Source organism: Limanda limanda, chromosome 8 (assembly GCF_963576545.1).
Source record: "Limanda limanda chromosome 8, fLimLim1.1, whole genome shotgun sequence".
Classification (NCBI taxonomy): Eukaryota; Metazoa; Chordata; class Actinopteri; order Pleuronectiformes; family Pleuronectidae; genus Limanda; species Limanda limanda.
In genome coordinates, this window is record NC_083643.1 from 11,282,682 (window position 1) to 11,298,490 (window position 15,809).

At 39.9% G+C, this 15,809-nt stretch overlaps 1 protein-coding gene across 1 annotated transcript in view; it reads right to left on the reverse strand.

Annotated features, from left to right (window-relative positions):
• wwox (WW domain containing oxidoreductase) overlaps positions 1-13,023 on the reverse strand; it is a 128,159-nt gene extending 115,136 nt beyond the window's left edge. The window contains exons 1-5 of the mRNA XM_061077015.1: positions 12,818-13,023; positions 10,699-10,763; positions 9,939-9,996; positions 9,633-9,802; positions 17-123 (exon numbers count right to left, since the gene is read on the reverse strand). Of these exons, the coding sequence (XP_060932998.1) occupies positions 17-123; positions 9,633-9,802; positions 9,939-9,996; positions 10,699-10,763; positions 12,818-12,924 (507 nt within the window). The 5' untranslated portion in view covers positions 12,925-13,023. The remainder of the gene's footprint in view (positions 1-16; positions 124-9,632; positions 9,803-9,938; positions 9,997-10,698; positions 10,764-12,817) is intronic.
• Positions 13,024-15,809: the final 2,786 nt, after the last annotated feature.

The following is a 15,809-nucleotide window of genomic DNA, read 5'->3' on the forward strand; positions in this document are numbered from 1 at the left end:
TTTTCCTGTCACTTACCCACTCCTGCTGTATGAGGCTACTGGCCTTGATGGCCCGGGACAGGTTCCGACACGCCAGAATCACATGGGCGCCGTGAAGAGCAAAAGTCCTGGCTGTCTCAAAGCCTGCGACATGTGGAGGGAGACAGAGAGACACAAAGACATAAAAAAAGAGGGAAAATAAGCGAGCAATGCTTCAAAGATGAGTTTTTTTTCTGAAGATAACTTTGATTCTCAGGGGTTGAATCTAATGGGAGGGGGGGTAGTGGTGGTGCTGATGCTGATGCTGGGGGTGGAAGTTAAAATCCCTATCAATTTTCCATATAATTTATTTCATTGAGTAACCCAGTGGTCGAGGAGATGGAGTTAATAATTTCTCTCTGAAGTGATGAAACTGATGGAATTATTGTGGTTCAAGACTCCTTCCCTCTCGTCTTAGATAAAGTTTAGAATTTGACCGCCGGCTCTGGAGAAGGTCTCTCTGCTCACACTGGGGCTAGAGGAAGGGAGGTCGGTTGTTAATTATGTTGTTAATTATACAGTGATGGCAGTAATTATGAAAACATGGATCATAATAGAGGGGTGTCAAATGAACAATCGAACAGACATGACATTCAGACTGAACCTCGGTGTGATATTTCGGAACATCAAAGGGCCTGTGATAAGGACATTTTATCCCATGAAACGAGGTCCGCAGATACGCCCAGAATTTATCAGTCCAAGACGACTTCATGGCTCTATCCAAATCATGTAGTCACGATAAAACTGACAAAAACTGAAGATAGAGGGAGAGAAGTTCATTTCTAAATTACAAGTCTAAATGGGTCATTTCAACCCGTAGGTTGAATTAATTTATGAGATTAACTTTTTTTCCCTTCACCGTATTTTTATTTCCTCTGACATTTACTATCCTTCAAAGTGTCGTGGAAAAGTTCAACAGCATCACATTTCTCAGCCCCACAGTAAATACATAGCACAGTCATATAGACACATTCACAGTGTGAGTGTCCCGACTGACAAACCGACGGCCACAATAACTGATCTGCGGCTCAGAGGGTCTGAGAGGCAGAGTGTATCAGAGGGTGGATTAATATGAACTGTAATTAGATTATATGTCTTAATCTGATTTTCATTAAGAGCAAAACTGGGAGGCCTAATTGTGAGGAGAGTGCTAAGGACTAATATCTATTAAAACTCAAAATTGGAGTAGGATTGGAAGCCCTTTCTGACAAGTGAAGCATGGAATTAAATTATATGACACCTTATTAGGTGTAATGGAGGGGACTGTGGCTGTGAGCAGAGATTATTTCACTCAGAGGAAATGGAAATGAAAATAAAAACAACATGACACAAAAAAGGAGCGGTGTGACTCCCAGAGTAAATATGCGCTTTGAATCTGCAGGTGGAGCAGCAGGCTTTAAGAAACAAAAATCTTCTCTACATCATGCAAAAATAAATCTTTTTTAATTAACACAAAAAAATATATATACCTCTGATATGCCCTTTACATATGAAACTAAAAAAATATAAAAAATGTAAATTACAAACGTGCCAATTTTAAAGTGTTTTCTTCAGCGTTCAGAAATTGTCGAGGACGGCTGGATGCTGGTAAACAACAACACCTCACTCTCACTTGTTGTGTCTACAAACCATGAAAGTGAAATTAATCAACACCAGTGTTTTCCATAATGGAGAACAAATTAGAATATGGCAGCAACAACAGCAGCAGCAGCACCGCGGCCATGTATTTCCGATGAAAAATAACAAGGGCTTGACATTAATTGTGAAATAACGAGAGTGGCACCGCTGTAACAGAGACTCCCCGCCCTCTCACCCGTGCTGAAATGAGTTCCTGGTCAGGTGTACAACAGAGAGAGCCTGTTTCTGCATTGTACACTGATGGAGGAACATGACGAGGGGTCAGTGGGAGGTTTTTATTGCTCGGGTGGATCGACAGACGCCATAAGCTATTGAACCGCACAAAAGAGGCCTGACTGTTGTGCTGTACTGTTATGATCGTCACAGCTCTTTTGTCTGATCGGAAAATAACATAATAAAGATGGAGATGTGGGAGGAAGAGTCTTATTTTGGGGAAACCTTTGTTTAAGAAGGTGTGAGATGAGGATCACACAGTTTAACCCAGTTAAAGTTGATCTTTTGACCGTGTGCTTGGTCAAACTCGAGCTTCACAACGTGACAAAAATACAGTAAATGGCTCCGCTATTGTTGAAAATGTGCTTTACTGTGTATTTAGAAATGTGTAAAATGTATTAGAAAAATGTGTAAAATGTCCATTAAGCAGTGAATGCGCTTCATGGTACATTAGGATCCTGGCCCTACTGATATCCCCCAATAATGAGTGTGATTTAGTGATTTCACGCTTTGTTTGTCCTCCCTGGCCCGCCGCCCCTCTCCGGATCCCCCTCGTACACAGGTGTATTGGCTCAGTGTAATGAGATCATTACCAGCTTCGTCAGTAAACGTGTTTATTTGGCAAACGGAGCCGCCCGCTCCTTCTCTCCCCTGATCTGCATCCAAAGAGGCATTTAACTAAAATAAGCTCTGCAGTACAATTGGGCAAACAGAAGTCAATTCAGATCATTACAAGACCTGTGGGTAAACATGTCGAGTTCCCACAATCCCCCTTCTCACCAGGGCTGAATGTGTGGCTGAACACAAGCGTAACACAGACCATGCACAAAATAAAATTATGTTGAGCCATGAATAGATGTGTGACTTGTAATAACACTGTTTGATTCTGTGTATCTCTTCCTAGTTTAATTTGGTGATGTCAAATTGATTGATTAATACATTTGAGTTGATTAAGTGTTTATAAATTAGGTAATCTGGTAATGGGAAATTGACAGTTCCTCTTTTCTTAGACAAATATTTTTTCTTGTGTTATTTGCTGTTATTATTCACAATAAATGGAACAGGAAATTAGGAGAAAGATACATTGTGAAGGACTACATGTGCTACAGAGGTCCCCAGCTGGACTTGAACCTGTCTATGGTCAATCTTGGCTCCCAGGACGACCTCACTATACCACCAAGCAATGACATTTACAGCTGTGTGATCTGCTGCTCAGCTAACAAAAATGATCCCAATGATTATGATGAAGTGTCTGAAATAGTGATTCAAAAAAGTTATTTTACTACTGATTCATCTTCGGATCATTCTGTTAATCATAACTTCCAACAATTAGGTTGTTTTTTCATCTGCATTGGTTTGTTTGTTTGATTGTTTGTTGATTACAAAAAAAATGCTGGACAGATTTCCAGGAAATTTTGTGAAGGGGTGGAGCATGAACCAAAAAAGAATTCATAAAATGTTGGTGCAAATCCAGATCAGGGGTTGGATCCATTTTTTGTTTTATTTTCACTTTCTTCAACATTGTGAGTAAGAGCGTCTTTCAAATAATTTTTTTTTAAAATGGATCTTGGAGAAAAAGGTCAGGCATGTTTTGGGGACTGAAAATTATTATCTAAATTTAAATTTGGTTTCATACGAGGAATACAGATACAAAAATACAGATTATTTTCAGTTCAAAATTGTATGACAAGCAAATCGTGAAACAAGTGAATCCGTCAATAAACTGATCTTTTCAGCTCTGCTTGAAATATCAATTTACTGCTCAATATAGAGTAAATTACTGAGTGTCTTTTACTGGATATAGAAAGTAGTAAATAAGTGAGCGATAGAGTGATTTCAGACACAATCTAACTCCTGACTGTCTCAATGATGAGTGCACCTGTTCCTACTGCTGCTGTCCCAAGAAGTGAGGAGCACTGCAACCCCACCCCAACCCCCCCACCCCATACACACACTTTGTGACTTTTAAGATCCCCTCTAATTCCCCTCCATTAGTCCGAAGGGAGGGAGATGTCACCCCAAAAGTGGGATGTATGGTTAGTAATTACAGCCCAAGGTTGAGCTGTTCCAGGTGAGAGCACTGGAGTGGTTCTATTACCCCTCCCTGTCCCCTTCTGCCTTCTTCCTAACCCCCCCACTGCTGTCTCACCATCCGTGCAGCACCTAGTACTCACCCCTCCACCCCCCCTCTCTTCCGCTGACCCTCTGTGTCAACCTCCAACTCCCTACACAATCTCTCATCATGGCCTCTCGCACCAAACTGGTCACCCAAGCTGCTCCTGAAGCCAGACTTATACCATACACATACACATACACATACACATACACATACACATACACATACACATACACATACACATACACATACACATACACATACACATACACACAAACACATTCACACACACACACACACAGACCAGTAAACCTGATAAACACACATCACACACACACGTGCACATGGATCAACACAGTCATCAGAAGCCTGCTTGTGCACATACATACTGCATTTGAATGTTAGGGCTATTTTCATCCCTGTCATCAAAATCCCCCCCATCATGTAACTTTCATCCCCTCATCATCTGCAGACAGTAAACTCGATAGGTCTATAAACTACTTGACTACACACAATAACCCAATACCCTTTCATTTTATTTTAACTATAGCCTTTAAGCACATATATGTATTCCATCCTTTCCCTCTAACCACTTCAGTTCTATTATATTAGAGCTGTAATCATTATTGAACCCTTCTGGCCTCCAGCATAATACTCTTTGCATGTTACACCAGTTTGGGTCGGCATAGCAAATTTCATCCAAGGTTAATAAAGTTGAATAATTTGACTAACCAACCATAACTGGTTCTCATTACGTAGCCAATAAACACATTCATCAGAGAGGACATGAAAAGCCCGTTGAAAAAGAAAAAAAAATGAAAACTCTCCTTCGATTTTCTCGGTTGCTAAGTTCAGAAGCTAACACAGACAAGACGGAGCAGGACATGGGCCGGCCGCTCCTCTCAGCGCACACACACACACACACACACACACACACACAAATGGTATCAGACCTCTGAATATAAACACAGATGTGTCACAGATGTCATCTAAACCACACGCAGCCACTCAGAGCTGCTCATTGACACACACACACCGAGACACAGGCACCGCATGCCACCCTCACCAGGAACATCTTTTTATCCATCTAATTCCTCCCACTATGAATAATGCATATCCCTCCTTACTGAGGCTCGGGTTTAACGCATCGCTGCGCGGGTCTTTAAGGGGGTCCTTATTCATAAACAGCAGTGCAGTAAATACCAGAGCTTTGCAGCCAATTTAATGGCAGTTATGCTTAACAAATCTGCCTCAATCTAATGATCAGCCACAAAGCTAGGCTATGGGTTTAATCTGCACACAGAGGCTCCCCCAGCTCTGCGACTCACTGAATATGCTTAGGGATCTCTCCATCCAGAGAGAGGAGAGCACCGGCCTGACACTTAATCCTCCCAACACAACACCGGGATCAACACAAACATAGAACAATGTTAGTCTTTCATGAATAAGAATAACATTCAAAGTCCTAAAACACTGTGGAGACAATGCATAAAGATACTAAAGCATTACGAAGCGCTCCGCCGCAAATCCTTGCTATTTCCCATCTGGGCCGCCTGAGTCTTTTCTGCTTCTTATTCCAGCATTGACCCTGCATATACCATGTGGAATTCAGTGCATGCATTTAGACTGAGTATAGAGCTTTGCAGCCGTGGCTGCTGCTCTACGACCAAGTACAGAAAGTGACGATCCGGCCAATTTGTGCTCAGTAGTCATGGATAAGACCACAGCTATCTTCCAACTAGGCCTTCATGTTGACTTTCAAGGTCTTGACCTTATTATGTAATGATTTGACACTTAAAATTGAAGCGAATTTAATACCTTTTATTTTAGTTAATTCGTCTTTTTGCCATGGACTCTTTGTTAAGCACTTTGTAACCTTGTTTAGATAAGGGCTATACAAATAAAGATATTACTTTTATTATTATTACTGCAGTCCTGGACAGTTTCAAGCTCAGTTTTGAGAATGCATTTGGTTTGTGAAGCACAGTGATATCTGGCAAAGTACTCAAAACCGTCCCTGTGAAAACTGTCACTACAGTCTTTTAGGATAATAAGAGCCAGAATGACTCACACGATGAAAAAAACACCATTTACAATGTTGTGGCTGGTAAACATGTGAACATAAAAAAGAATAAACACTGAGTATATAGAATAATATTAATACAATTTAAAAAGGTGACTGGTCCCATGAATTTTCTAATCCTAATCATGCATCCATATTTCTGGACTGACTAGAAATAGAAAACAAACGGTGATTTAACATGTGTCATCAGTCAGACATACAGTGCTGGGATTAAAATAGCACATGGACGACAGCTGGATGCACTCACCTGAGTGAGACAGAGGGTCAATATATTATTTCTGACCACTATTAAGCATATGTTGTGCTGACAACGTGGCACCTGCTGTAAGAGCCTGAGAGACTGACACTGGTCCCCAGACAGAGGGACACATATATGTTGTGTTCAGAAGCCCAAAGGAGCAGTCACAGGCCAAAGGTGAATGTCTGTGTTCAGAGAATACAAATATAGTCTTGCCTCGACAAAAAAGATATTTTAGGAAAGAGCTTACGCTAAAGCTTTAGGTCTACTGTGAAAAAAATGGCAAACAAAAATGTGACGTATTGATTCCCAAAAATAATGTTGTGCATTCATTTTAAGGTTTTTGTGTGTGGAAGAAGTCTGGGAGGAGATATCAGGATAATGGCCCTTTAAGGACAACTGTTCCATGGACCCTTGGCCAGTAAATAACCTGAGAGTTAGTTGAAAGCAGGGGAATTAGGGCCTGAACAGCAGTGTGTAATGGGGATGGATAGGAGGCTCAGGCCTGGGTCACAGCCACTTAAGAATCAATGCAGAGGTACAGGTGTACAACCACAGGTCTATAAGAGTAAGAAAACCTTTAAACACAAGGGGGGAGCGAGAGAAGGAGAAATAGGAGGAAAACAAACGGCGATCATTTATTTCCATTATCACAATTAAAAACACCATTCAGGTAGGGACTGGTTTTTAATTTACAAAAGAAAGTCGCGAGAGGAAGACTAATGTTGTGAACCCAGTGCAGTAATCACATCGCCAAGACAAAGCGCATTACTGTCCCACCTCCCAGCACCATACTGCACTGGGGCTTCAAGGCAGGAAACAAAACCAGAGAGTATGACATTTCATGCTTAAATAAACTCATATATGTGCTTTTCATGTTCACGTGCATTAAGAAGTAAATTAGAAATCCCAAATGTAAATTTGCTAATTAAATAACAACCCACCATTACTAATACAAATGTCACATTTCCTGTCGAAGAAATAAGCACTGAAGAAAATGGAAATAGCCTTGACACTTGGATTAAAACACTATTGATGTCATTAAAATGCTAAGTGGGTCCAACCAATTGGCATAACCACATTTCACTGGAGGAATGTCAAAGGAGCACACCAGCAGTAGCAATTACTATTAGAATACTGTTAATTATGGCTGATGCATATTTAATATGTGGTCGAGTAAAACAAAGGTTATGTTAATATGGGTTTATTAAGCATTCACACACTATAAAAATGTCTATGTGTTGTAGCTGTTTGATGCGTTCTCGAGTGAATTTTTTTTTTTTCAGATGAACACATTTTAATTGTTAAACCACAGTCCAACAAATGTTAAATGAGGATTATCTTTTTCACAATTTTTAACTAAAATATGGGACATGTGAAGCAGTTAATATGGTAACGTTTTAGAATCATCACCAGCAGCCACACTGTGGACCTCCTGTGCCCTCTTGTGGTTATTTTCTGAACTCTCTGAAACCTCACCACTGTTTCAACAAAAGGCAGTTTTGTTGTATATTTCTAAATTCACACCTTCCAGAAATGGTTTGGATCGTCCCATTGACTGTCTTTGTTGGTTGTGGTGTTGACCGTTCACTTTCTACATCCACAGAAGTTCTTTAAGGTCACGATGGACTATTGTAGTAGTGACTGGCAGATAAGCCATTTTTACAAGTACTCTGAGTTAGAATACATTTTTTATTTCATAATTAATACAGGCCTCTCTTAGATTTGATATTTTGCATTGTTTGGGTCATTATGCTGTTGGATAATCTATTTTAATCTAAATTACATATTAATCCTCTTCTGCCCAATAAAGGAATGGTTGTGTTTTTTTTCCTGTGCAAGTCTCCAACTCAAGAATAAGTGAAACATTCCCACAACTGAACAAGAATGTCACTCAGAGAGCGCTAACCTCCGCCAGGGCCCTACAGTTCTTTTATGAAACCATATTTAAATTTACTTCTTCGAGATTTTTTTATTTGGATCTGCATCAATTTGCACACAGTCTCCAAAACATGTCTGATATTTATTCATCAAAAACCATTAATTATTCTTTGAGAAATTAATGGAAAGATTCCTCATCCAGATCCGTACCAACATTTTATAGGTTCTTTCCTGACACATACCGCACTTCCACAAAATGTTGTGGTAATCCATCCAGTAGTTGTCGCATAATCCTGCTAACTAACTACCAAACAAACAAATGCAGTGGAAAACGTTACCTCTTTGGGGAGGTAATTATGTCAAGCTTGACTGAAGTATTGATGTAAACTATGTTATAAATTGTTATTTTTGTCCCATTTATTACACGGTTTTTATCCTGCTTGTTGTATTTTCATGATTTGTATCCTGGACACAGACAGCAATTCATTTTTATGTATTTTTGTGAATGTTCTCTGAATGTGCACTGAGTGTTTTTCTTGTGTGTCATTTTTTACTGAACAAATGTATTTCCTAAAAGAAAAAATACAGTCATAGGAGAAGAGTAGAGAAATTATCTTGGTTATTCATGTTATTTACATTGTCTACTGTACTAAGGAGCGTATATTTAATAAAGCTGTTTAGTGTGGTGAAAATTGGAAAAAGAATGTGATTTTGATTACAGTCCATAAATCAATCCTTATGTTATTCAATATGTATATGTATACAGAAGGAAACAGAGTCAGATCAAGGTCAGGAAGGGGTTAAAGTTCAGTAGCTTCTCTGTTTAGAGAAAGTCTCCAGGCTCCAGTAAATCTATGTAGCACAGTGCTGCTTAGCTGCATCTCACAATATACACACACACAGCAATTACGCTGCTGTGACTTTTCTAGGGACAAACAATTTGAATATAAAGACAATTAACAATTTTATGTTTATTTGATTTCCCTCATGCTGTCACTATCTATCCCGAACAAAGCAGCGAGTCTGAACAAATGGCTGCTACTTGTGCTAATTTAAACTCAAGGAAAAAGGAAATGCATTTGTTTCCAAACCATTATATAGTGAGCCATGCATTTGCTGGGTACAAATGGACATCATTCATTACAGTTAACAATGACATCCAATTCAGCCCTGCTAATGAACTTCAATACAATCATGTTTGGTATTAAGGAGTGATTTGTTGAGTCTAAGTGTATCATTTTGGATGCTAATGTTGATGAATGTTTCTGACTGTGGAGGGATCGGTGCTCTCAGGGAGCAGATACCCAGACTCAAGTGATACCACACCGCCACCTAGTGACCTCTGCCCAGAAACACACGTTACTACCTTCTGCTGGTTTTGAGCACATCTATGAAAAAACATTATTGAACTGAGTGAAAGCACAAAAGGATTTAATCAAACTCACCGACGCCCGAGTTGCCCCCGGTGATGACGACAACCTTGTCAGAGAAGTCGCGACCTTGCAGGATCTCGAGAGCACTAGTGTTGCCATCGTATCGCTTAGGCTTCACCACCACATCCTCGACTGTAAACGCCTGACGCGGATCAAAATATGTGGTCCGCTTGTTAATGTGACTGGAAATGACAGAGGGAATAGAACGTTACAATAGAACATAATTCCATGTTTGCACACATACATCTCATGGAGCCAAAATAAACGTGTTTGCTTTCATTGTCAAGCACAGGGAGGATCAATGCTCAATCCACTTACTCAACATAAAGGATCTGCCCTTTTTCATCGGTTTCTTGCTCCCAGCCATACGGTAAATCTGTGGAAAAAGACAGGCATCATTTATCTGTGACAGCCAGAAAACACCGACTGGAATTAATCTCTCCCACCGTTAACAGTCATATTTAAAAAACAAACTGAATTTATGGAGTACTTAAGCAAACAACTTTACATAAAGCAAGAAACAAGGAATTTAACAAGACAGCAGCCGAATCCCTTGGTGTTTAAGTTAAGGTTATGGCACCATTATCCATCCATCCATCCATTAGCTATATTGCTTATCTTTTGATGGTCTCTGGGGAGGGGGGTGGAGCCAATCCAAAAAATACAACCATTCACATTGATGGACAATTTAACCATTTAAAATATAGGCTGTAAGTCTTTGGACTGAGCAGGGAAGCCAGAACTTGTAAAGACGGTGAATTACAAACCCAGAAGCTTCTTTCTGTGAGATGACAGCACTAACCACTTCACTGCCATAACAACATTAGATAGAATACAAAACTATATTAAGCATAATCCCATTTGAAAATAATAATATATAATTCAAGAAGACACTGACTAATGTCCTGGTTTCATAAAGTGTGATTGAACGACCATCCAGCAACTGGTACATCAAGTGGTACATTTATAAGGAATCTGTTTCAATCCTTTCTTTGGTTAGAAACAAAAACAACCTCTGCCTGTCATGCTGTAATAACCCTGGAAGAATTACTGAAAAACACAAGTGAATAAATCAAACCTCCAGCACAACGCTTTTTCTTTCCAGTCTTGGGGTGTTCCCACTGTGTCTTCATCTCATCATGGCTGTTGGTACACAAAGACAAAAAAATATATTATTTCATGTGGCCCTGGTACATTACTTTAAGATCATTTAGTGTCAAATCATCAGACTTTTGGGCTGCGCAATCATGCACATCTTAATAAAATTTTGCATGTTGATTTGGTCATATGAGAAACCTATGGAACAAGAATTCCATGTGTCTCAGATAGCAATTAAGGGAGTTGGCTAATTTAGTTTGAGCTGTCTAAGGGGACTCTGTGACTTCGACTGGTCATACACATAGACAAATAAAGAATGACCACTAATTCTAAGAGGTTCATGATCATGATGAACATTCAAACAGTGATGTAAGGGCAGTTTTGCAATTAATTGAACTAACATTTAGCTAAGAACTTGGGATCCACTCATGACACATTTCTTTTATCACACTATCCAGTAATGTGTAGTGTATGTTAGAAGTTCTGTACTGCCACTTCTGATGAGTAATGATATCTCAGCAATGACTCAAAAACCAAAGACCAAACTTCCTGGAGGTCTTGATGAGATTATAAGTTTCAAGTTTGTATCTGTCATATGCAAGTTAACACAGGGTCAACAATGAAATGTGTTGGACAAGCTCAGCAGTGCAATAGTTCAATTTAAATAAAAGCAATGTAGAAAGAGATTAGTATAAAAAGAGTCAAATACAATATAATACGAAACTAAAACTATATACATTCAAAGTTCCAGTGTGACATTCATAGCAAATGAAGTAACAACTTTAACTGTATGGAGTGTGTGTGAATAGTTATTGCACAATTGTATGTATAGTATAGTTATTGCAACAGTAACGGTGTATCAGTTGTTTCAAATATAAGTATATATTTTTGCAATTCATATTTAACTGTTATAATCACTCATAATACAGTTATGAGTCAGGAGACAACACTCTGTTAAGGTAAACATGGAGCTGGAAAAGAGCTTTAAATCGAGCCCTCTTAATGAGGATTCGGAACACGTAACATTCTGGTTTCATAGGTTTCTAATGTCACCAAATCAACCTGACAAACTTCATCGATATCTGTGTGACGGTGCGGCCCAGAAGTGTCATGAGTTGACAGCGAACGACCCTTTACACCTCTCTTCTGTCTATCAGGGACAGTGCATATTGGTCGACATCAGCGTTATGTTAATGTGCCCGATTTTGCGAAAAGGCTCATTTTCATCTGCAGTCTCTAGGTTGGTTGATGATGACCATGACTAAGAAACATTAGCAAGAAAATGGGTTGGACAAAAAACTACAGAGTGAAATGAAATTCCACCTAATGTGAGTTGTTGCAGAAAAGAAACAACAGCAGAGGACACAAGGACTCAAATACTAAGGACACGTGAAACATATTTATACCAGAAAAATAAATAGAGTCAATCAATATAGACATCACACACGTCCATGGCATCCAATTTGGAACATGTGAACAAAGTTTGTCTCTCTCTCCTCCCCATATCTCTCTCTCTTTCTCCTCTCCTCTCTTTTCCACCCATCTTCCCTCTCCTCCCCATTTTTCTGTACTAACCCCAACCTGTCGAGAAACAGAGTCTGGTTCTAGATGTTTCTTCCAGGTTATGAGAGAGTATTTTCTTTCCATCGTAAACCAGGTTACAGAGTGCTTCACAAAAATCCATAGCAAAGAATTAATGAACTAAAATAAAATGTATTCAATTCGGTTCAATTTAAAGCAGGTCCCACAATGAGCAGGCACTCTCGTTCCTGATGTGTTTTAAGATTGTTTTATTCAGAGTATCTCTGTCATACAGATACAAGACTGATAAGAAGTTCAGGTTATATACAGTACCTGTTCCTGTATATAACCTGAACTACTTATCAAGACATTTCATATTAAAAACCGGTCAAGCAGCAGTACACACTGAGTCCACATGAGCCCTGAGCACATTGAGACCTGTCAGCTAACATGTGTCACGTTATTTAACTTGGTGTAGCTAGCAAGCTTTGTTAGCTACACACTCATAGCAGGAATATAAGTTAAACTCATGTACGGTCAAGGTATTATTTCCATTTAACACGAGGTGTCACACTCACCTCGCATAGTAGACCCATCCATCTTTAGTGGACCTCTCTTCCCACCCGGGCGGTAACTCATCTTCACTGTCTGTATCGTCCATGCCTGCGTACTTCAGAGCCGCCATTACTCCAGTAGTTATTTAATATATATATATAAGTGAAGTGGCTACAAACACGGACCGGTGAGTTGAACCTGCTCAGAGGAATGAAAGCAGCTGACAGCGCAGAGCATCTCCAGCACTTCCGCAACAACACGGTGACGACTGCCGAAGGGCCTTTTGGGAAATGTAGTTAATCCGGCCAAACACTTGCCTGGGCTCAATGCAAAGTGGCGAGGTCGGAATTTCCCTGTGGAGATTTCCACTCTTCTGACCTTCAACAGTTCCAACGTCAAACCTAAACAGAACACATGGCTGACCGTGACTCTCTGGGTTTTTATGTCTGCTGATTAAACTTGTTTTTTAAATGTTTGTTCATTCATTGCAATCAGTTCTAGTTCTCAATTAAAATGATCCCTTAAAAGCCTGAGAGGCTAAAGTCAACTTCTGAAGCTGTGGAAAGAAACATTACATTACATTTCATTTAGCTGACGCTTTTATCCAAAGCAACTTTGAATTTCTTCAAAAATAAAGCAAAACTACAAAGTGCTATAATTAAGGGCCATCTAAGTGCTACCAAATTGTTAGTTAAAAAAAATTAACCCTAACCCTTTTTTATTTATTCAAGGTATAGTCAGAAGAGTCATGTTTTTAGTTTAGATAGTGTGGATTGAAATGATCAGTCTTATGAGTTAAGTAATGATTATTGTGTCATATAATAACATCGCTACTAGATTCAATAGATCTTTATTGTCACTGTACAAGCACAATTAATGTTTGTGTGGAGCAAGCCTGTATATTACCAATTAGTAACACATGCAAATTTGGGCAATCAAGTAAAAAGAAATATGTAATTAACAGTGAAAGCTTAGGCTAACCAAACACATTACAATAAGCTAAACAAGCTAACAGTGCTATAAGAATAAGTATCAACAGAACATGTGTGTAAAAACTAAATATATATATAGCATGATTTTCTGGGTAACCTGAGACAACTGTTTCTCCATGAAGAGATTAGCTGCCCTTCACACTTTTTATATTTGTGAGCTCCCCTTGGACCACTCCTGTTTGCTCTTGCAGTCGGGTCATCACCAGCTTTGACTGAGCAGGTGGAGGATAGTGAGTGTGGTTTCTCTTCTGGCTACTGGCCTCCCTGGAAAAAATGAAATATGAGACACTTGCATGCTGAGTTTGAAGAATCTGCTGACACTTGTTCAGCCTGGCAGCTGATCTAGTACAATCCACAGCATTGAAGTGGCCTCCCACACACGTCAGCCTGGGCTTTTGGAGCCTAAGTAGACAACCATTGTAGTGACAATATGAGACACCAGCCAGCCCCCAGCCAACTGGATCTCTATGAACAAATCTGGACATGTCACTGATATGGGTCTCCACTCCAATAACACTCTACTCCTGGGCAGGTTATATTTGCACATGAACCATCGGACTGGAGAAGAATCTGATATCCATTCATGTATCTCTTGATAGCAACACACTGTGTGGACCACGTCTGAAAAGCAACAACACAATAATTACCTCCGCCAAGGAGGCTTTGTTTTTACCCCTGTCCATTCGTTTGTTGGTTATTTTGTTTGTTTGGTTGTTTTTTGACTATCTCTAACATTGTGACAATGACCTTTTTTTCTGCCATTTCCACTGATTCCCGGGGGAATAATGGATTCAACTTGATTTTTACAAAAGGGCCTTTTTAAGGGGTATCTGAGAGTGTGCAATTTGGTATAGCTTGATTGAACTTAAGGGGGCTATAGGGCCTTAGCTGAGTCTTGTGCTCTGCTGAATGCTGTTCTGGTTCCCTCAGTTTTGGGAAACATCTGCAGGTTAACAGTTCAAAACACAAGGTGTCCACGAGGGACGGCCTCGGACGCTGAATAGGACAGACTGTTGTTTGTCTTGTACTACAAAAAACAAAGCTTGAACTTTCAGTATAATGAGCTTAGTTGTTGTTTTATTATTATTATCATTATTACACAAATATCCTGGCCTGATGACTGTTCTACTGCTGAACACACACACACACACAGACAGACAGACACATATATTCAGCTCCCATGAATTCATATCTTACATCTTCTGAAATGCTGTTATGTTTTGTGCAATAATTCAATGTTTCATCACTCGAGCACCTTATTAATATTCACCACTGGCAAGTTTACATTAACTGCAATAATCCAACCACTGTGAGATGACGTGCAATTTTTCATTTTGTATGGCTTAGTTTGTCTATAGGTCTATACTTATATTTTTTTGTGTTCAGTTATTTACCTTTTTATGTTTGCATATGGAGCTGGGAGAAACGCCATGTTGTTCAGCTGTGCACTTCTTGTTGTATGGTCTGAATGAAAATAAAGTTCACTTTGACTATTATCATTATTATTATTACAGCTATTGTTGTGTATTTGCTCTTTTACCAAAGTAAGAGCATTTAGGTTCAGTGAGACCCACACTGGACAGGAAATGTGTGTTTCCGTTTTTCGTGGAGGCAGCAGAGGTCCTCTCTCTGTGAGGTTATGGAGGCTGGTGGAGCAGTATATAATAGAAATGTCAGGGGTCACATTGTGAGAAAATTAGTAGTCAGATGGGCAGGTGGCCCCCCTCCCTCGCGTCCCGTTTGATTAAACAGAGCTGTGTGACTTTCTAACAGTTCGCATTAAGTGTCCCTGTCGGTCCACAGGCTCATAGAGGGACAAACCAGGCGGGACATAATGAGATTACTCTCATCTCTGCTCGCTGGGGCCGTGCATGCATTAACGGAGGTGACGCGAGGGGCTACTGCGCATGCTCGGGGGGAAGCAGAAGGGGGCGGGACCAGGGGAGGGGCCGACCAACTGTAGGCAAGTGTGTGTGTGTGTGTTTGTGTGTGGTCGTCTGAACGTAGCACGAAATGTGGGTCT